At 38.0% G+C, this 23,654-nt stretch overlaps 1 protein-coding gene and 1 pseudogene across 34 annotated transcripts in view; both read left to right on the plus strand.

The window, feature by feature from the left end:
- The first annotated feature begins 252 nt into the window (after nt 1-252).
- Nucleotides 253-23,654, plus strand: part of LOC123605781 (sarcolemma associated protein) — a 149,949-nt gene continuing 126,547 nt past the window's right edge. For all 34 annotated transcript variants that reach the window (XM_045493299.1, XM_045493318.1, XM_045493306.1 and 31 more), the window contains exon 1: nt 253-1,041. In XM_045493299.1, the coding sequence (XP_045349255.1) occupies nt 844-1,041 (198 nt within the window). In that variant the 5' untranslated portion in view covers nt 253-843. The remainder of the gene's footprint in view (nt 1,042-23,654) is intronic.
- Nucleotides 14,731-14,831, plus strand: LOC123607759 (annotated as a pseudogene).

A 23,654-nucleotide genomic window follows, 5' to 3' on the forward strand; every position in this document is an offset into this window, starting at 1 on the left:
AGACCCCCCAAGCCTCCCCGGGGTTGCGCCTCGCTCGGTCCGTACCGGCCTGCCGAGCCGGATCCCCGCCCTGGGCGCGGGGACGCCCGCCAGGTGCCCGGGAGTCCCCACTCGGCCGCTGCCCGCGCCTCTGCCTGTCCCCGTTCCTCGCGCCAAGGACCCCAGCCACCGCTGCCTCGGCTCGTGCCAGGGACCCCGTGCCACCTCCCGGGTGGCCTCCGTGCAGCAAGAGCAATGCAGACTGTCCCGCTGGCCGTCTAGACCCCCTCACCGACCCCCTCGCCCCTGCCCTTCCACTCTCGAGGCCCTCGAAGACGGGCGGTGGCTGCCCAGAGGTGCTCGGCTACACCTTCCTTCGGCCCAAAAGGACCTTCCTGGCCGCACGGAACCGACCCTTCCTTCATGCTGCAGTGCTGCAACATTTCCGCCACCGAGGGGGAAAAGCGGCCGCGATCCCAAACAAAACACAAGAATTGGTGTGTGACTCATCTGCTTGGATACCTCCAGTCCCTGAACTGTCTTCCAGGAGTTTTCTTAGCCGGAGCTGACCGATGTTTGAGCCTTTTCTTCCCAGGGAAGAGGATGGACTGAAAGCTGCCAGTCGGGGACTTTGTCTGATCAGGGCGCTGCTGGGTTTTAAAGGAGGTGATGGGGCTTGCGCTGGCTTGTCTTCCCACTCAAGTGAAGAGTTGTTGATGTTCACTGGTTATGCTTAGACAATGCGCAGTTTGTTTTAATTTAAAATTTTGGGGGGGATAGGGGTATAAGCTTGTGAAGGGCAGTCCGGATCCGGTGGAACTCCTCTTTGTCCCTTGGTAGGAGAGACACCCCAGTCTGTCCTCGATGCCGTCAGCCTTGGCCATCTTCACTTGCCGCCCGAACTCGCACCCATTTCAGGAGCGCCATGTCTACCTGGACGAACCTATTAAAATCGGCCGCTCCGTGGCCCGCTGTCGACCAGCTCAGAATAATGCTACCTTTGATTGCAAAGTGCTGTCAAGGAACCACGCTCTCGTCTGGTTTGATCACAAGACGGGCAAGGTAATGTCACCACGTTATCTAACAATCTTTACTTTTCGTTTCCCTTTGCCCTTTCTGCGTAATATATGCAGGATCCCAGCATTGCACCCAGAGGAGACTTTCAGCAAGGCCATGGAAGAAACTTTTTGTGTGTCTGATTCTATTGGAAGTTTAGTTGAGGTGGTTGAATGGAAACAGAGAAGGTACTGTAATTAAATGCCTCGGGAGGGCGATGGCATCTTGATAATGTGGTCATTCCCAGTGAAATCCCAAACCCTAACTCATTTCGGAAAACTAGATAGTGAAACTTGGCTTCTTGCTTCCAGTCTTTTTAGAAAGGCGAATTTGCGGTTCAGTGCTTTAGTAAGCAAGCAGCAGTTTCCAAAGCAATGCAGGGAATCTGTGGCTGGTATTACACTGAGGCTCAGGTGTCTCAGTGGTGAGATGTAGTTAACACATAGCTTTTAATTGAGTGCAGATCAGGGTCTTCCTAGTAAGGACAGTTGTTTGTGTAAATTTACATTTTTGAAAGATTTGATACATATTTACCCATGAACGAGTAATTTGCAATTTTAAAAGCCAATTTCATTTAAACACTAATAACTGTAACTTTACATTTTCAGTTTTGTTTGCAAGATGGATGAACATACATATATTGCTTTTGAAAATCACTTTTTGATGTTCCCTGCAAGAACTTATAAAAAATACTTAATGCATACTTACAGAGGTGATTTTTAAAAATCAGTGTTAAGAAATTAATTTATTTGAAATTATTCCCCAGTTCTGTCAATTGCATTACCTCGATGTGATAGGATGAATTTAATGCTCTTTATTTTAAGTGTGACTCTTTTGCATTTTATATTGGTGCCCTAATTTATTCTGTAGTGGGTACTTATATTTTAAGAATGCAAGAAAAAAAAAATAAGGCCCTTTTAATTTTTAAAACTCTTTATGTGTGTGGAGAATATACCAAAGAACTGATTTTTGTCTTTATACCTCAGGTTTTAGTTAAGCTATTGTATCAGTTCCAACTTAGAGTAAGTTATGTAAGACTAATAGGAATACCTTGGGTTTCACCTCCTGACTTTTTGCTCGGAGTTAAATGATTAGGTCTTTTTTAAAAGAAGAATTTAAGTCTTGAAGAGTAGGGTTTTGAAATGAAAGAAGCCTGAGCCTAAAAAACAAAAAAAGAAGAGAAAACATTATTTCTGTTGCTACTGAATTAAGGAATTATTATATAAATCATTTTTTAAAGAAAGGAGGAAAAGATTGTGCTTGCATAATACCTATGCCCTACTCTGTGTGTAGGATGAGAACTGAAAAATATGTTAATTTTTCTGTATAACACCAGATGTTCATTTACCTATGGAACAGACCCTTTTTTTCTCCCTGGAAACTAAAATTTGGATGCCTAAAACACTTCATGGATTACCCATAAGCATTTAAAGTGAGTGTTCACAAAACTCATCTTTCCAGCTATCAAATTCAAACATCAGTTAACTGCTAGTGTCCTAACTTAATCAGCTTTACCTTTTTGTCTAAGCTAAGGTCCAACTTAATCAGATAACAGGTTTCCTTAAAGTACATAATCTGCAAATGCACCTTCTTTGATACACTATTCAAAGGAGACTCAGATTTTTTCTATTATTTAAAAAATAGTGGTTATATGAACAGTGTGTTTCATGGCTATACTAAAACCCTCACAATAGGTTATTTTAAGATGGCTAAGGATAGATCAATAGTGAGTATTGTATAAATTGAGATGACGTTAAAATTTTTAATGGAATTTGTAATTAGAAAAAACTTTAAAAGATGTGTAGCTTATTTCCATTTTCACTTTTTTTCTGCTTTAGCTAGAAACACTTCAGGACATGAAGTCATTACTTTAGGCATAGATATAATTATTGATTGTTGTACAAACTAATTTAGTTAAAACAAATAGCCTGTCGGATTTTGCCATGTGATCAAATTGTTTTATGAATTATTTAAATTTTAGGTTTGAAGAGACATGTTTTTATTGAGCACCTATTATGTGCCAGATATCCTGAGATACACAAGTCCAAAGAAAACCCATAGTTCGACCAAATACTACTTATTGTTTTCTATGTGTGAAATTTCCTGTTTGAGGATTTCTCCTAACAAAAGTCACTGAGCCTAATATATATTCCCAGCAAATTTCTTTGTACAACACCAGAATCCCCTCCTGCAAGCATCACCTTAGGCAAGTTTGTATTTTTATTTTATTTTATTTTATTTTATTTTATTTTATTTTATTTTATTTTATTTTATTATTTTTTGGGGGGGAAGAGAGAGAGAGAGAGAAAGGGAGAGAACGAGAACGAACATGAGCTGGGAAAGGGAAGAGAGAGAGAATTTTAAGCAGACTCCATGCTGTCAGCACAGAGCCTGACATGGGGCTCGAACTCTCAAACCGTGAGATCATGACCTGAGCCAGAATCAAGAGTCAGATGTTTAACCAACTGAGTCACCCAGGCACCCCCAAGTTTTTATTTTTCAAACGTCTTCAAACTTTAGTTTTGTCTCCTGGGGATAATAATGGTACCTACTATTGTTTTGAGGATTGAGATAATCATGTAAATTACTGAGCACCTTTTCGGGTCCTTATTAAGAGATCAGTACTTAGGGAGGAGGGTGTTTAAGGTGGGGAAACAGGGAACCATTTAGGCAGCTCTTTGCAATTTGCTGTATTGCTGTGGAGTCTTAGGAAGGTAATGACAATTGTTTTTCTTTCATGTGATGGCATATGTAGAAATAATTTTTAAAATTGAAACAAATGAAGTTGAGAACGTTGTTCAAATTGGCACTTTCCCCAGGAGGTGGAAAATTGGAGTAATATGCCCTTCGGTTGACTTTTACCTTGTGACTTTTGCATTTGGCACTGGCCATTAAAGGAGACCCATGAAAAGCTGGAGGAAGTAATGGGGCATTTGGGTGGCTCAGTCGGTTAAGCATCTGACTCTTGATTTTGGCTCAGATCATGATCTCACTGTTTGTAGGTTTGAGCCCTGCATCACGCTTGGTGCTGACAGTGCGGGGCCTAGTTGGGATTCCGTTTCTTTCCCTTTCTCTCTGCCCCTCCCTGCATGCTCACTCTCTCTCTCTCTCTCTCTCTCTCAAAAATAAATTAAAGAGCTGGAAGAAGTAATAAACACGAAGCTTTCTGATTACTCAAGTAATACATGTTCGTTGTAGAAAATTTGGAAAACAGGGGCGCCTGGGTGGCTCAGTTGGTTAAGTGTCCGACTTCAGCTCAGGTCACGATCTCGCGATCTGCGAGTTTGAGCCCCGCGTAGGGCTCTGGGCTGATGGCTCAGAGCCTGGATCCTGCTTCCGATTCTGTGTTTCCCTCTCTCTCTGCCCCTCCCCCATTCGTGCTGTGTCTCTCTCTGTTTCAAAAATAAATAAAACGTTAAAAAAAAATTAAAAAAAAAATTTGGAAAACATAGGCACATGGAAATCTAGGTGATGCTTTTTAAAAAAATATTTATTTATGTATCTTGAGAGAGAGTGTGTGAGCCTGATGTTGGGCTCAATCCCATGAACTGTGAGATCGTGACCTGAGCCGAAATCGAGTATCGGTCACTTAATAGACTGAGCCACCCAGATGCCCCTAGGTGATACTTTTTTAATGCTAAGTGTGTGGAATGTGTTATGGTACTTAAAACCTGCTCGTTGGAGAGCAATAGCTTTGTGACAAAGTGGAATTTAATAAGTTTTCCCAAATCATCTACTTAGGGGTGTAGCAGTTGGTTTTTGCCCTGCTTGGATGCTGGCCCTGTGTACATCCTTCACTTCTTTTTGGAGGTCAGGCTCTTGAAATAAGATGGCAGATAATGGAATGTTTTTAATCCTTCCATTGTTCCAAGGTACCACTGAAGAAGCAAATCTCTCCATGTGGTGGTTACATAGAAGGGATAGTGAGTGGACTACCTCCTGATTTCGGTGGTCCCACTTGATTTGAGGCTTTATGGACAAGTGATAGTCTAGTGGTTGATACGGTAGTCTATTTCCACTCTTACTCTAGTTTACTTAGTAATTAGTAACAAGTGGTAGTAGTAGGAGTATTCTACTTCCAGTTTCACTTTTTTACTTAAATTCTATGCATATTTTTGAGCACCTGTTCTATCATGATCTGTTTTAGTGGAGGGCACAGTGATGAGAGGGAAGAAAACGACAAAAACTGGGAAGAGATTGTCACTCCTTCTTTCTAGGAAACTATGTTTTAGATAGAGAGGGTGACTATACACTTTGAGAATAGTTGATTGAGACAAGATAGTATTAAATAAGTTTAAATGGCAAGAGTGATGGTGTTTTAATTCGACTTTAAAATAGGGGTGGATAGTTACTAAGAAAAGGTATCCTTTTTTGGGTGGTTTTTGTGTGTTTTGAGGAGATGAGAGTAAAATAAAACAGACAAAAGCAGATAATTTTGAGTTTGACATCTTCCCATCACTGATGAAATCGATTTTGTTGGATTCGAGAGTGTTTTTGGAGAGTAGCTATGGGTGAACATCCATTCTGTGTGATGTTTTATGTTTGTATCTCTTTTTTATACTTAGTTGTCAGACCATGAAACAGAGGGTGTGTCTGCCTTATACCTGTCTCTTATTTTGTATAAAGTAGATGCTGAGTAACTGAAGCTGAGTAGATAGTTGTGGAGTTCCTTAATTACCAAGGGCATGGATCCATGCACTATGGGAGACCAGGGAAAGTTCTGTGCGCTGACATAACAGAACCACCATTTAAAAGTGATACAACAACAATATGTAGGGAGGCCTGGAGCAAGGGCAAATGGGTAACTGCTTAATTAACACTTGTTGTGCACTAACTATGTACCATGTCCTGTTCTAACTGCTTTACATGTTAACAGTTAATCCTTAAATAAGTATTTAAGATAGGTGCTTATTTTTCCCATATTAACCTTTGAGGAAATTAAGGCACAGAAAGATTAGATTAGATTAATTTGCCTAAATTCACATAGCTATTAAATGGTAGAGCCAGGATTCGAATGTAGGCATTTGGACTCTTAACTCTAGAGAGTCTAGAACCCAAGCTCTTAACTTCTCTGCTATTCCAAGGCTTTGTAACAGTTTAGATATGATGTCATTTTATAAGGGCATAGACCAGGCTCACAGTAGGAATAAAAATGATTAAGTGCCAGAAAGTGAGAAAAGACAAATATATTATCCTGCCTATTAGGACTTGAGCAAAAAGAGAGGTTCTGTAAGTTCTGGAGATTTTAGGGATGATTCATGGATGAGATACAATTTGAGATAGACCTTAGGACTTAAAGTAAGGCAGATGTAAATAATGGATGTAAATACCAGGAGAAGGAGTTTTGGGTGAGAAGAATTACTGAAGTAAAGGCATAAAAGCAGGTATGATATGTCACATTCCAAGGACATTGCAAGGAAGCCATTGAAAGAGAAGAATCTCCAGAATTTGATAGCCAAGATAATTTCTTCTTCCCCACATCTAAATATGACAGCAGAGATCCTGGCCTCAGCTTTTGGAAAATATCAGATCATTGATTTTATTTGTTTGTGTATTGCTTTACCAGATTTTTTTGTTGATAGAAGTAAAAATGTCATTAAGAGGTGCTGGTTTTTGTGAGAAAGCGTTATAATCGACCAATGTTATGTTTAAGACACGTTGATGTAAACATGTTTAGAAGGCCAAGTTGTATATCCAAAACACAGATTCATTTCACACTTTTTACAATAATGGAAAATTAATGAAACATTTTATCTATTCAAGCTATTAAAAATATGGGTGGTGTATATACTTGAAACCTTTTTTTTTCTTTTTTTTCCTGCTTAGGTATTTGACTTTACTTCTTAGGTTGAATCTACTCTTTGCCTTCTCAGGCTCCTATTTGTTTTTTTCAAGTGGTATTTATGTTAGAGCTTAGTATCTATTCTCTTTGGTAAATAGGGAGGAGAGTGTCTGTCATTTAGACTTTTAAGTGAAAAGACTGAGATTGGTTCTTAATGTATGTCAGTTACTTAAATCAAGAAAAATGATGGCATTTGTTAGCTGCGGAAATGTTCTAAGGATTCTCCTGCTGGTGCTTCTCTCTCTGCCACTACAAATGAATGAACAGTTTACAAGTCTCCTCAAAAATCTTAATTGTTGCCCTGTTAATTTTTAACTTGATGTACAAACCCATTCAAAATCTCTCTCATTTCTCCTTTTTCCAGCCCCATCTTCTCTTACTCTTTTTTTCCCTTTGCCCCAAACTCTGTGCAGTAGCTGTGTGACAGTGCTCACTGTTCCTAGAACAAGTGCCTTTTTTGCTGTTTTGTCTTCCAGAATGACCTTTCCCCTTCATCCCTCGAGGCCCAGTTCCAATGTGAAACCTTCCCTAACTCCCACTGACTAAAGAATTAATTGCTGCTTCCTTTATACTTCCATAGAACTTTGTATATAATTTCATTATGGGACACAGACAACAAAATAACTATAATGCAAATGTGCTGTTGCCCTGCCAGATGTGAGCTCTTGAGAACAAGGGGATAGGCACTACACAAATGTTTGAATGAGTGATGTCTGAACAATGGAGCAGTCTGTACTTCTATAAACCCTGAGGGGGGTCAAAGGGCAGAAGGTCATTTGAGTTAGTTCTTAATTTGAGATCATGGACTCAATTACCAATAGGTAGTCTTTGTATAAATCATTCCTTATTGAGAATTTGCAGTGTGCAAGATGCTTTGCTAAGCGTTTTGGGACCATAGATAATCTTGTGTTTGGTGATATTAATTTTGAGGTATTACATACATATCCATTCTCATGCAAAATACTACTTTTGTTTTAAGGATTTTATAGTCAGAGTACTTTCTTATTTTACTTGATATGTGTAACCCTCTTACACATATCTAGGAGGTAGGTAGAGCAGCTACAGGCTGGGTGCATTTTATCCTAAAGGAGTTGGATGTTTAGAGGTTACTGGTACAAGGTCACCTATTAGTAACTATGGGAGTTGGGACCAGAATCTACATTCCGCTCTACTCCCCTCAGCCCCGCCCCCCCGAAATGAAAGCCAACTGCTACACATTTATTCTAAACTATCTTATGGACTGGGGCGCCTGGGTGGCGCAGTCGGTTAGGCGTCCGACTTCAGCCAGGTCACGATCTCGCGGTCCGTGAGTTCGAGCCCCGCGTCCGGCTCTGGGCTGATGGCTCAGAGCCTGGAGCCTGTTTCCGATTCTGTGTCTCCCTCTCTCTCTGCCCCTCCCCCGTTCATGCTCTGTCTCTCTCTGTCCCAAAAATGAATAAACGTTGAAAAAAAAAAATTTAAACTATCTTATGGACTGAACAGTTATTATAATGAAAATTTGCTCTCTTGAAAAATAGGCTAAGTTATAATTTTCTGGGAGCATAACTGAAATCGTATCATATGACAAGACTTTCAAAGACTATGTGAACCTGAGTTAATTATTTCTCTGAGTCAGCTAGTATTTTTTAAACATACCTCTATTACTTCCAGCAGTAAATATATTTTTTCTTAGGTTTGCATTCAGGCAACTGATTTGGATTTGGGTGTTTATGCAAATAACTGAAACAGCCTTGGAAAAACTTGCCTCCCATGTAAATCTTTTATCCTTAAGGAGTGTGGCTGATAGGTATAAAGAAGAAAAGTTGAAAAGTTTGTACAGGCATTTGAAAACATGGAAGTTTTTGGTGATTAGTACTGTATTCTTTGCGAATTATTTAATTTGGGTTAGATTTTAATTTAAAGCTGTAAGAAACTTTGTTTTCTTATTTACTTGTATTAAGGTTTTGTCAGTACTTTCAGGCTTATAGGTTTGTCTACATTTATAACTACTGGTTTTTTCTGGCTGAGCCAAGCAGAATGAATTTCCAATATGGACTTTTAAGCTGTTACTTCTTATTTTTTACTTCTGCAAATATCAGGAATACATTCTCAAAAATTCAAGCAATAGGAATCTATATAGAGAATATATATGTCCTCCTGAACATAGTACCTCCCATCCTCCTTCCCTACTACAGAAGTAACTGTTATTATTAGTTTGGCATATAATTTTCAAAACTTTTTTCTGTGTATTTACCTACTTGGGTATGTAGGTAAAGGAACATAGTTTTCTGTTACTTTTTTTCATAAGTGATTGGGTGATAATTTAAAATATACTTTTGGGGCACCTATAGGTGGCTCAGTCAGTTAAGCTTCTGACTCTTGATTTTGGCTCAGGTCATGATCTCGTGGTTTGTGGGATCTAGCCCCGTGTTGGGCTCATGGAGCCTGCTTGGGACTCCCCACCACCCGTCTTTCTTCTACCCATGCGCACGTGCACTCTCTCAAAAGAAATGTTTTTTAAAAATGTACTTTTTAGCTGATGATATTAAGTGAATTGTGGTAGGCTTATCTGAAATATGTTAATATGCTCTGAGTTCTGACCAGCATCCAGACTTCTATAAAAGTGATAGCTATCATTTATTGAGTATTTACCAGGTGGTGTGCTAAGAGTTATATGTATTATCTCATTTAATCCTCACAACAAACTTCTGAAGTAGGTAGTATTATCATCCTGTTTACAGATGAGAAAACTGAGGTTCAGAGAGGTGAAAGAATTTGTTCAGGGTAACAAAGATGGTAGTAGAGTCAGGATTCAGACTCCAGTCATCTGATTGTAGAATGCGCACTTTCGACCACTCCGTTGCTTGCTACCTCAGCACTCTTCATCATTAATCTCATCACCAGCCTGTTAGTGAAAAATAGATCAGAAGAAAAAAAATGCATTAAATAAAAACCTTATTGTCTATTAACTCTTAGATATTTTGATAGTAAATCAGTTTAGTATTTTTTTTTTTAATGTTTATTTTTTTGTGGGGGAGGGGCAGAGAGAGAGGGAGACACCAAATCTGAAGCAGGCTCCAGGCTCCGAGTTGTCAGCACAGAGCCTGATGCGGGGCTTGAACCCACGAACCTTGAGGTCATGACCTGAGCTGAAGTTGGACACTTAACTGACTGAGTCACCCAAGTGCCCCCATCAGTTTAGAGTTTTAATTGAAGATTAGTTCCTCAAACAGTATTTGTTAATCACTTAATATTTTACAGATTGAATAAAAACAACTCTTTATGTGTAAGGATACTGGAGTATCACTGTTCGGATACTATAATAAACAAAAAAATGATACTTTTTTTTTTTTTACATCAGATAATTTCTAAGTTTAGTATGTTTGGAGGTTGTGTTTTATTTATTAAAATAAGTTTTTTTCAATGTTTATTTATTTTTGAGAAAGAGAGAGAGCGTGAGCAGGGGAGGGGCAAAGGGAGAGGGAGATACAGAATCTGAAGCCGGCTCCATGCTCCAAGCTGTCAGCCCAGAGCCTGACGCGGGGCTTGAACCTGTGAACTGCGAGATCATGACCTGAGTCGAGGTTAGATGCCCAACTGACTGAGCTACCCAGGCGCCCCAGGAGGTTGTGTTTTAAATAGAATGTGTGTGGGGGCACGCCTGGGTGGCTCAGTCGGTTGAGTGACTGACTTAGGCTCAGGTCATGATCTCACGGTTTGTGAGTTCGAGCCCTGCGTTGGGCTCTGTGCTGACAGCTCAGAGCCTGGAGCCTGCTTCTGATTCTGTGTCTCCCTCTCTCTTTCTGCCCCTCCCCCACTCATGCTCTGTCTCTGTCTCAGAAATGAATAAAATAAACGTTAAAAAAAATTTAAATAGAATGTGTGTGTATATATGTATGTATGACCCCCCCATAAGTAAATCTATTACAGAAAAAATGACTATTTTGTTTTTTTATTGTTTCTTGAAATATTAACTATAGTATTAAATGCTAGTTATAAAGTTCCTTCTGTTTCAAAAATTAAGGGCTGGAAAACAAGATCATGCTGTATGTAACCAGTATAGGAATGGTAGTTACACTTGTAGAGTAAACAAAATTTGTAGTTTTGAATTTTTTCAAACAGTTTGCATGGTAAAACGGAATGTTATAGAGTTGCCATCTAACCTAGCAATTCTACTCCTATGTATATACCCAAGAGTAATGAAAGCATATGTCCATACAAAAACTTGTATGAATGTTCATAGTAGCATTATTCATAATAATAAAAAAAAGTGGGAAGAACCCAAATTTACCATCAACTGATGAATGGATAAATAAAATGTGGTATACTATGTAATGGGATGTTACTCAACAATAAAGTGGAATTATGTACTTCTACATAGCATAGCATCGATGAACCTTGGAAACACTATGTTAACTGAAAGAAGCTGGACACAAAAGGCCACATGTTGTATTCTATTTGTATGAAATGTGTAGGATAGGCAATTCCATAGAGAGAAAGTAGATTAGTGGTTGCCAGGGTTTGGGAGTAACAGGGAGTGTGATGGTTAATTTTATATGTCACCTTGGCTAGGCCACAGTTTCCAGTTTTTAGTCAAATACCAGTCTAGATGTTGCTGTGAAGGTACTTTTAAAATGTGCTTAGCATTTAAATCAGTAGATATTGAGTAAAGCACATTATCCTTCAGAATGTGGGTTGGCCTCATTCAGTTAGTTGAAGCCCTTAAGAGAAAAAACTGAGGTTCTTCTGAAGGAATTCTGCCTTCATAGAACCATCATACTCAAGACTGCAATAGCAACTCTTCCCTGTGTCTCTAGCCTGCTGGCCTGCCCTGCAGATTTCGGTCCTGACAGTCCACACAGTCACATGAACCAACTCTTTGAAATAAATCTCTCTGTTTATATACACACATCCTATTTATTGGTCCTGTTTCTCTTAAGAACCCTGACTAATACAGAGAGTGACTGCTAAATGGTATGGGTTTCTTTTTGAGATGACGAAAATGTTATGAAATTGATTGCGGTGATGGTTGCGCCACTCCGAAATGTACACTTTAAATCAGTGAATTGTGTGGCGTATGAATTATATCTCAAAAAAGCTCTTCTAAAAAAAAAAGAATGTTAGATGGAGTAATAGCTTAGTGAAAACAGATTAGGGTGTAGGAAGTAGAAGAGTGCAGAACAACTGTTCAAATGTGGGTGGGATTAGCAGAGCTGCTTTTGAAGTGCCATGTAGCTTAATATTTGTCACTACTTCCTTAGTGTACCTTATTGGTAGACGTTTGTTCTAAAAACTTTAGTAGATGGAGAGGGTTTCCAATGTTGAAATGTTTATTAATATGCACAATTCTGATATTACTGACGAGTTGTAGTATCAAGGTCTTAATGTGGGAGTTGGGAAATGGTGGAAAGATACAGTTTAAAAGCTCCAGTCTGAATCTGGGAAGCGTAAAGTAATTTATTTACCAGTGAATCTTTTTTTTAATTGAAGTATAGTTGACATACAGTGTTACATTAGTTTCAGGTGTACAACATAGTGATTGTACTGCTCTATATATTGTGCTATGCTGAACACAAGTGTTCCTATTACCATCTGTCACCATACAATGCTGTTACAATACCATGTTCCCTATGCTGTACCTTTTATCTGCGTGACTATTCATTCCATAACTGGAAGCTTGTATCTCCCACTCCTCTTCATCCATTTTGCCCATCCCTCCACATTCCTCCCCTCTGGCAACCATCAGTTTGCTCTCTGTATATATGGGTCTGTTTCTGCTTTTTGTTTGTTTATTCATTTATTTTGGTTTTTTTTTTTTGGTTCCACATGTAGGTGGAGTCATGTACTATTTGTCTTTCTCTATCTGGCTTATTTCACTTAGCAAAATACCCTCTAGGTCTATCCATGTTGTCACAGATGGCAAAATCTCTTTTTTTTTTTTTTTTTTTTTTTTTTACGGCTGAGTAATATTCCACTGTGTACGTGTGTGTGTGTGTGTGTGTGTGTGTGTGTGTGTGTGTGTACACACTACATCTTCTTTATTTATCTGTCAAGTGGACACTTGGGTTGCTTCCATATCTTGGCTATTGTAAATAACACTGCAGTAAACATAGGAGTGTCATCAGTGAATCTTTTGGGTATGCAGACATATAGAGGGTGGATAAAAGATTATTAGAATGAATGATGTTGTCTTGACTAGAATAAATTATTCACTTATAGTTGAACTTAGATTGTGACCATTATGCATTCCTATTCTTTTTTTTTTTTTTTTTTAATTTTTTTTTTCAACGTTTATTTATTTTTGGGACAGAGAGAGACAGAGCATGAACAGGGGAGGGGCAGAGAGAGAGGGAGACACAGAATTGGAAACAGGCTCCAGGCTCTGAGCCATCAGCCCAGAGCCCGACGCGGGGCTCGAACTCACGGACCGCAAGATCGTGACCTGGCTGAAGTCGGACGCTTAACCGACTGCGCCACCCAGGCGCCCCTATGCATTCCTATTCTTTAACAAGTATCTGACTGTTTAATGCTTGCATTGTGGTATAGTGCCCAGTAAGTAGCACTGAAAAATATAATACAAATAAGTCTAACAATAGAAATATTTGTTAATCATTGTTTCTGAGTAGCTAAGGGAGTGATGTGTTCCTTCCCCCAAGACTGGGGGCAGAAAATGTGGAAGGAAGGAAGAGGACTTCATAGAGAAAGTTGTTTTACATTGCTGTTTGAAGAGTGAGTAGGGTTTTGCTAGCTGGATAAAAGAAAGAGCAGGGCATTCTGAGGGCACCTGGCTGGCTCGGTAGAGCGTGGGATTCTTAATCTCGGGGTTGTAAATTCAAACCCTACATTGGGTGTAGAGATTACTTAAAAATAAGATCTTAAAAAAAAAAAAAAAAGGGCAGGGCTTTCCAGCCCAAGGGAATAGTATGTGTTTGAGGCAGAAAAGCCTAACAGAGAAGGGTGTTTTCTGGGAAATGCAGTTGGGAAGGAGAAAGTAGAGCTATCAAGTCTTTGGAGTAGTTGAGCACTGCTGGCAAGAGAGGAGGCAATGTAGCTCCTTTAGGTTTGGTAAACACTACAAGGTACTGGGAGGGTGACTCACCAGGACAGAGGGGGCATAGAAGCCCCTTCCCCCATACCTTGCCCATCTCTTCCATTTGGCTGTTCCTGAGTTGTATCCACTATGATAAACCAGTAATAGTAAGTAAAACACTTTCCTGAGTTCTGCGAGTCGTTTTAATGAATTATCAAAACTGAGGAGTGAATTAGGAATCCTCTGAATTTATAGCTGATTGGTTGGAAGCATCACTAACAACTTGGGACTTTTGACTGGCATCTCAACTGGATGCAATCTTGTGGGACTGAGCCCTTAACTTGTGGTATCCAACATTAATTCCAGGTAGATAGTGTAGAATGGAATTGTAGGACATCCGGCTTGTATTAGAGAGTTGGAGAGTGGTGTTGGAAGACACCATGCATTTGGTGTCAGAATTGTTGTGTGTAAAAATAGTTCAAATAGTCTTATAATTAATATTCATTATCCAATACTACCTAGTTTATAGAGTTTCCCTGGTAATAGCAATAAAAATCAGTAGCATACTTGGTTTGCCTTACTTGAAGATTTGAAATGAAAGGAGCTGAATGAGTAATATGATGAGAATCTAGTCAGTCAATCAGGGAACATGTGAAAGAGTGCATATTCTGTATTAGGCAAATGGGACATGATGAAGGTATTAAGATATTACTTCAGGGGTGCCTGGCTGGTTCAGTTGGTGGAACATGCAGCTCTTGATCTCAAGGTCACGAGTTCAAGTCCCATGTTGGATGTAAAGATTGCTTAAATAAACATAAAAAAAATTTTTTTTTAATTAAAAAATGTTCACTTTGGCAGCTCATATACTAAAATTAGAATGATAGAAGATTAGCATGGCCCCTGCACAGGGATGACACACAAATTCATGAAGCAGTTCATAGTAAAACATAAAAACAAAGATGTTACTTCAGTCTTTGAGGAGCTTATAGTTTAATTAGGAAGCCAAAACTAACTCCCATGAACAACTTAGGAAAGAATAAAGTTTTAAGTGAAATTAAGAGAGCTATATGATTAAGGTAGTAAAGGCTTGTTTGTCTAGAAAGGGGGACTTGAACTAGACCCTGAAGATTTAGGGTAGAAGATAACAGATGTTCTGGGTGCAAAAAGGTCTACATAAAAAGGCATCAGCCCAGAAAGGTAGTCAGGAGACAGTTGTGTGTTAAGGAGCTCTATACTGGATTGACCAGATAGTTTCTATTAAATGGTAGAGGTAAACCTAAATCAGGTTCCATTTCAGGAAGGCTGTAGAGGTACAAAGGTTGCTGGAACAGTAGGACAGAAACATTGAGGGAACCAAGGCACAAACCTTGGAAGTAAGAATCTTGGATTTGCATGCAACTTTGGAAAAAGCCAAACTGCCCCTTAATCTTCCCAGGTAACTCTAATAACTAAACTGATATGTTTTACAGTGGGTTATAAAACCCTCATCTGCTTTAATATGCTGACTTCATAATAGGGTGATTGGAAAGTGAAGATTGGATTCATAGGTATAGTGAGTAGACAAGATTTAAAGGTTCCAGGGTATGAGTTCTTATTTTCAAGATTGCTTCTCTCTTGGCACGTGAAAAGATTGTGCTTGTATTCATCATTTTAAGGTATATTTCTTTTGTCAGTCATTTTAAATTCTGGAATAAATCCATTTATGTATTTATTTTTTAAGTTTACTTATTCTGAGGGAGGGGGAGAGGAAGGGCAGAGAGAGAATCCCAAGCAGGCTCCACGTTGTCAGTGCAGAGATCTGCGGGGCTCGATCTCACCAACCTGGGCTGGATCTCACCAATGGTCGGATCATGACCTGAGCTGAGAGCAAGAGTTGGACTCTTAACCGACTGAGCCAGGCGCCCCTGGAATAAATTCACTTAAATACCATTTCTGATATTCCCAGAAATACAGATTTAATATTTAAATGAAAAATGAATGAAGTTACAAATATAATGATGAAGAAAATAATGCATGTGAATGGCCAAGTCAGAGGCAGGTGTTAAGTGATAGAACATATATTAGAATTTCAGTAGAAAAACATTTTGAAACATAAACCTTATGTGGTAGTGCTAGTCTTACCATTTTAAATTGATGCTCTAAGCTGAGTTTTTGGTTCATAATTGCCAGTTGTGGAGGCAGTTTTCAGATAAGCATCAGTTAAGTTTATTGGCATTGTACTCGCTTTTAATAATTCTTCCCTCCCACTTCCCTCACCAATGACCTGATTTGAGAATTGAATCAAAATTTTATCCTTTGTTTTAGCTGCAACTGTTTTGAAAGCTGATATAACAATAGGTAAACTGTTAATGTGTGAGAAAGTGATTAAAAAGCACTTTCAAATATTATATGGTTGTGTTGTAAAAATTAGTCATTATTCCTTCCTACTTTTATTACTTTTTGTTATTATTGCTTTGTCATTTTACCAGTTTAGAGGTTTAGGTGTGCTAGTAAATTATAAATTTTAACAATTATTTTCTGAAATGACTGTTTTGTTATAGGCCTACTGATAACCTATTACCTGCTATGCTTCACTTATAAAGTATTGAATTCTGATATTTAAGTCCTGCTTTCAAAATATTATTCCCCCAAAACAAAATAGAGTGTTTGTATCTGAATGTTGAGGTTGGAAAAAAACTCTTCAGGTTTTTAAGTTCAGTCGCTTTTAAAAAGACTTGCTAGAAAGGGTACTCTCTTTTCTGGAATCAATGTCATAGCTCCAGTTTTATGACTATGTAATATTCTGATAGTAGGAGTTAATTCTGTTATCCAACTCACTTAACCTGCTAGCTGTCTTTTGCTTTTGAATTTTGAATTTCCTGGTCGTGTGCAGAGTTGAGCTGGGTAAATCTGATTTATATAAAGCCCTTAAGCAATATAATGTTTATTTATGTTTTACATTTTTACTTATATTTTCCATTTTATTTTGCTATCACATGCAAGTTTGCATGAATTCAGACTTTATGGTTTTTATCTGTTGGCTATTTTTTTTTAATGTTTGTTTTTTGAGAGAGACAGTATGAGTGGGGGAGGGGCAGAGAGAGAGGGACACAGAGGATCTGAAGTGGGTTTAGCGCTCACAGCAGAGAGCCTGATGCGGGGCTTGAACTCACAGAACCATGACATCATGACCCTAGTTGAAGTCGGACACTTAGCCCACTGAGCCATCTAGGCGCCCTTATCTGTTGGCTGTTTTATTTTTTATTTTTAAATTTTATTTATTTATTTATTTATTTAGGTGCACAAAACGTGATTTTATTAAAACATGGGGACAGGACCTGTGGGCAGAAAGAGCTGCCATTTTATTTTTTATTATTTTAAAATGTTTATTTATTTATTTTGAGAAAGAGAGAGGGAGAGAAGAGAGAGAATCCCAAGCAGGCCCCACATTTTCAGCGCAGAGCTCTCTATGTGGGACTTGATGCCATGAACCAGGAGATCACAACCTGAGCTGAAATCAAGAATCAGACGCTTAACTGACTGAGCCACCCTGGTGCCCCTCTGTTGACTATTTTTAAATAGTATTATTTTAAAATTTTTATTATTTAAATAGTATTATTTTTAAATTGTTTTTATGTTTATTTTTGAGAGAGAGAGAGAGAGGCAGAGAAAGAGAAGCAAAGCATGAGCAGGGGAGGGGCAGAGAGAGAAGGAGACACAGAATATGAAGCAGTCTCCAGGCTCTGAGTTGTCAGCACAGAGCCTGACACAGGGCTTGAACCCAGGAACTGTGACATCATGACCTGGGCTGAAGTCAGACGCTTAACCAACTGAGCCACCCACTTGCCCCTCTGTTGGCTATTTTATTTTATTTTTTTAAGTTTATTTATTTTTGAGACAGAGAGAGAGCATGAACGGGGGAGGGGCAGAGAGAGAGGGAGACACAGAATTGGAAGCAGGCTCCAGGCTCCGAGCCATCAGCCCAGAGCCCGACACGGGGCTCGAACTCACAGACCCCGAGATCGTGACCCGAGCTGAAGTCGGTCGCTTAACTGACTGAGCCACCCAGGCGCCCCTCTGTTGGCTATTTTAAATATCAGTATGTTTTAGGTAAATTCTAGTGTTTGTTGTTATTCTAAGTCAGAATTAAGTGAAGGTTTAATGCTCTTCTTCATCGGATTTTACTGATTGCCACAATTCTCACTGATTAATTCCTTTTCATAATATTTTGAACTTTGATCATGTTTATCATAAAACTTAACACTTGATTATGTTATGCTGCCTTAGTTCTTGAATAATAATAATAAAAATAATTTATGTTTTTCTTAAAGGTAAGTGTAATAGGTTTTACTGCCTTGTAGCCCTACAATATAGGTGCAATGCCTAGTATTTAGTAGGTGGTTAAAACACTTATTACCAACATACTACGTTTCTCCAAAGAAATTCTGAAAAAAATTTTTTTTGTTGTTTGCTTATTTTTGAGAGAGAGACAGAGCACTAGCAGGGGAGGGGCAGAGAGAGAGGGAGACACAGAATCTGAAACAGGCTCCAGGCTCTGAACTGTCAGCACAGAGCCTGACATGGTGTTTGAATCCACCAGCTGTGAGATCATGACCTGAGCTGAAGTCAGATGCTCAGCCAATGCTACCTAGTTGTCCCATCTCCAAAGAAATCTAGAAGTACTACTAACTTTAGAAATTTGTCTTTTTAATTTATTTTTAATGTTGTTTATTTAATGAGAGAGAAAGAGAGAATGGGGGGAGGAACAGAGAGGGATGAGAGAGAGAATCCCAGGCAGGCTCTGTGCCAATAGCGCAGACACAGGGCTCAATCCCACAAACTGTGAGGTTATGACCTGAGCCGAAATCAAGAATCGGACGCTTAACAGACTGAGCCACCCAAGTGCCTCTGCCCTTTTTTTTTTTTTTTAATCCTCTTGGAAGAGAGTGTGAAATATCTTTATGACCTTGGGGTAGGGAAGGATATATTATAAAAAATTCACAAAGAAGCGTAATTGAAATAAAAGATTGATAATGCAAATACATTAAAATTATCTTTTTCATTAAGAATGAAAAAAGTGAAGAAGGAAAAAAAAACTAGGGGAAGATATTTGTAAAACACATCACGTATAAAGGATAAGTGTCTAGAATATAGAAAGGATTTGTTCAAATTAACAAAAAAGACACAACCCAAGAGAAAAAAAATGGTTAACACAAATAAGAATTTCACAGAAGAAATAAGAATGACCAATAAACTAACGCAAGATGTTCAGCATAACTAGGAAATTGTAAACTTAAACCTTCAGTTCCATTTATGCTCATTTAAAAAGTTGGATAATTTTGGAGTGCCTGGCTGGCTCCGTCAGTAGGGCAAGAGACTCTTGATCTCAGGGTCCTGAGTTTGAGCTCCGTGCTGTGTGCAGATTACTGGGGGGATAAACTTTAAAAAGTTGGATAGGGGTGCCTGGGTGGCTCGACTAGTCTGTTGAGTGTCCACCTTTGGCTCAGGTCGTGATCTCACAGGTTGTGGGTTCAAGCCCTGCGATGGGCTCTCTGCTGTCAGCACAGAGCCTGCTTCAGATACTGTCTCCACCGCCCCTGCCCCTTCTTCACTTGTTCTCTCTCTCTCTCAAAATAAATAAATGAACTTAAAAAAGAAAAACAAAACATTCTTCTGCCTTTATTATTTTTGTTGTGGTTTTTAATTTAATTTAGTTTTTTTAATGTTTCCAGTTTTTATTTAAATTCTAGTTAGCATACGGTGTAATATTAGTTTCAGGAGTAGAATTTAGTGATTCATCCATCACTTACATATAACATCCAGTAATCAACACAACAGGTGCCCTCTTTAATACCCATCACCCATTTAACCTATCCGCCCACCCACCTTCCCTCCAGCAACCCTCAGTTTGTTCTGTGTATTTAAGAGTCTTTTATGGATTGTCTCCATCTCTGTTTTTATATTATTTTTCCTTCCCTTCCCTTATGTTCATCTGTTTTGTGCCTTAAATTCCACATATGAGTGAAATCATGTCTTTTTCTGACAGACTTATTTTGCTTAGCATAATACGCTCTAGTTCCATCCATGTTGTTGTAAATGGCAAGATTTCATTCTTTTTCATTGCCGAGTAATATTCCAGTGTGTGTGTGTGTGTGTGTGTGTGTGTGTGTGTGTGTGTGTGTGTCTGCACACACACACACCACATCTTCTTTATCCATTCATCAGTCAATGGACATTTGAGCTCTTTCCATGTTTTAGCTATTGTCGATAGTGCTACTGTAAACATGGGGGTGCATGTGTCCCTTCGAAACAGCACACTTGTATCCTTTGGATAAATACCTAGTAGTGCAGTTGCTGGGTCATAGGGTAGTTCTATTTTTAATTTTTTGAGGAGCCTCCATCCTGTTTTCCAGAGTGGCTATACCAGTTTGCATTCCCACCAGCAGTACGAAAGGGTTCCTCTTACTCCATCCACATCCTCACCAATATCTGTTGTTGCCTGAGTTGTTAATTTTATACATTCTGACAGGTGTGAGGTGGTTAGTCTCTCATTATGGTTTTGATTTGTATTTCCCTGATGATGAGTGATGTTGAGCATTTTTTCATGTGTCGGTTGGCCATCTGGATGTCTTCTTTGGAAAAGTGTCTATTCATGTCTTTTGCCCATTTCTTTATTGGGTTATTTGTTTTTTGGGTGTTGAGTTTGATTTAAAAAAAAGTTGGATGATATCAAGTATGGACGACACTGTAGAGGAACTCCCATGCTCTGTTATTGATTTGATGAGTTAAACCCTGATTGACTTTTGAATATTAAATCAACTTTGCATTCCTGGAATAAACTCCACCTGATTATACTGTATTTTTTTAATATGCTACTGGATGTGATCTGCTTAAATTTTGTCAAGGATTTTTGCATATCTATTCATGAAAGGTTAGTCTTAAATACGTGGTAGAATTCACTAATGAAGTCACGTAGGTTTGTATTTTATTTATTTATTTTTTTGTATGTGGAAAGTTTTAAACTATCAATTCAGTTTCTTTGACAGATACAGAGCTTTTCGGGTTACTTATTTATTGTAGAGTTAATTTTGATAGTTTGTGTCTTTAAAGAAATTTATCTATTTCATCGAAGTTGTTGGGTCAATTGGCATAAAATTATTCATAACATTACCTGATTACCCTTTCAGTATCTCTAGATTCTATAATGATGTTACCTCTCTCATTCCCAGTATTGTGTCTTTTCTCTTTTTTTTTGTTTTATTACTACAGCCAGAAGTTTTTCAACTTTATTGATGTTAAATATTCAATTATTTTAAATATGTTTTTTTCTGTTTTCTCTTTCATGGATTTATGTTCTTACCTTTATTATATGCTTCTTTCTGCTTTTTTTCTGTTTGATATTCTCTTCTGTTTCTTAAATTGGAAGCTTAAATAATTGATTTTAGACCTTTCTTTATTAATAAAAGTATGTAATGCTCTAATATAACTATTTTGATAAACAATTTGACATTATTATAATGCTTGTGTATACCTAATGAGATAGCAGTTCTTTACCTAAGTGTAGTGTATACACTACAAAAACATTTTTATATCTGCATCAGGAGACATGTTCAAGCATTTTTTTTTTTTTTTTTTAAAGAGAAAGAGCATGTGTGCACACAAGTAGGAAAGGGCAGAGGAAGAGGTAGAGAACTTTTTTAAAATTTTTATGTTTAATGTTTATATTAGAGACAGAGATAGAGCACAAGGTGGGGAGGGACAGAGAGAGAGGGAGACAGAATCTGAAACAGGCTCCAGGCTCTGAGCTGTCAGCACAGAGCCCAATACGGGACTCAAAATCATGAGTAGTGAGATCATGACCTGAGCTGAAGTTGGACACTTAACTAGGTGAGCCACCCAGATGCCCCTCAAGCAGGTTTTCATAGTATTTTCTGTAATAGCAAAAAACTGGAAGTAACCCAGATGTTCATCAACATGAATATGTAAGTACTTCTGTTAATTTATACCATGGAATACTGTACAAGAGTGAACATGAATAAACAATAGCTGTACATTATCAATGCAGATGAATCTCAGAAATGTTGAATGAAAAAAGTAAGTTGCAAAGGAATACTTAGACTATGATGCCAGTTAATATAGAACTTAGAAATCGTGATACTTTTTCATATATATATATATATATATATATATATATATATATATATGTTACTTCCTATATAGTAATAGAATGATGAATATTTCCTTGAGAGGGAGGCAGAGAATGGATATAAAAATAGCTAAATTTTACATAATATATACTGTAAAGTGTTTTAAATACTTTATAAATATATACTTATTTAATTCTCATAATTAAATGAGTATGTGCTGTGAAGCAGGCACTATTGTTGTTCTCATTTCTGAATAAAGGAGCTTATAAATAAGGGTACAGAAAATCTTAACTACTCCAAATCATTCTGCTAATAAGAAGTAAATCCTATAATCAAACCCAGGCAGTCTGGCTCCAGAGTCTGCACTCTTAAATATTAAGCCATACTGCCTGCCCTTATGGGAGAGGCAGGGGTCTTCTCAGTCTGGGTGTTAGGTACATGAAAGTTTATTTTAATATTCTTTAGTTCTTACTGCTATGTTTCTGTTTATTTTTGTATATATGAACTATTTCATTAAAATAAATAACAGGTTAAGCCAACTGAAAAGGAAACCCATAATCTGTATCCCTAATGTAAGTTTAGGAAGTCAGTACTATTAAATTTCTCTAACATGTGTCTTAGATACTAATAGATCATAAAATATTAAAAAGTCAGGTAGATGATGTGTTAGTAATGTTTTATATCTTGACCTGGGTGGTGGTTAGTTATAAAGGTGTGTTCACTTAGTGGTGATTCATCAAGCTATATACACTTTTGATTTGTTCACTTCTTTGTATGCATTCCATACTTCAGTAAATTCTTTATAATAATAATGTCAGGGGGTGTCTGGGTGGTTCAGTTGGTTAAGCATCCAATTTTGGCTTAGGTCATGATCTTATGGTTCGTGATTTTGAGCCCTATTATCAGGCTCTCTACTGTCAGCACAGAGCCCACTTTGGATCCTCTGTCCCTTTCTCTCTTTGCCCCTCCCCTGCTCAGGGATCTCTGTCAAAAATAAGTAAACATTAAAAAAATAGCAATGTCACATAAGATTTTTAAATTCCAAAGATTTCTTATTGCAGCTATATTATGTGTGTCTTTATTGGGATGAGCATAAGAGGATTATAAGTTATAAAGTATAAAACTAAATGGACTGACTTTCTGAGATTCTACTTCATTGAAGAATCTTTAAAAAGAATGAGATATATTGTCAAGCAACAAAACAACAAACAGGGCATAGCACAATATACACAATAATCTACCTTTTATGCAAAAGAGAGAAAATAAGAATTCATATTTGTTATTTATTTGTTTATGCATAAAGAAATCTGGAAGGGTTATACATAAAGGAGTTAGTAACCTGGTTATGTGGAAGTACGGTAGGGTGGAAACTGTCTTTATGAGATAAGGATGACAGGAAGACTTTTGAGTGTATATACCTTTTTTAGTATTTCTGGAACCTTGAAACTATACCACCTATTCTAAATAAATAAACATTAACTTATTAAGTTAAAAAGAAAGCATGTTTAACCTGGCCTATTTATTTATTTATTTGTTCATTCATTCATTCATTCATTCATTCATGAGAGAACATATGTGTATGTATGTATACACATGGGGGAGGGGCAGAGAGAGAGAGAGAGAGAGAGAGAGAGAGAGAGAG

The sequence above is a fragment of the Leopardus geoffroyi genome, chromosome A2 (genome assembly GCF_018350155.1).
Source record: "Leopardus geoffroyi isolate Oge1 chromosome A2, O.geoffroyi_Oge1_pat1.0, whole genome shotgun sequence".
NCBI classification, from domain to species: domain Eukaryota; kingdom Metazoa; phylum Chordata; class Mammalia; order Carnivora; family Felidae; genus Leopardus; species Leopardus geoffroyi.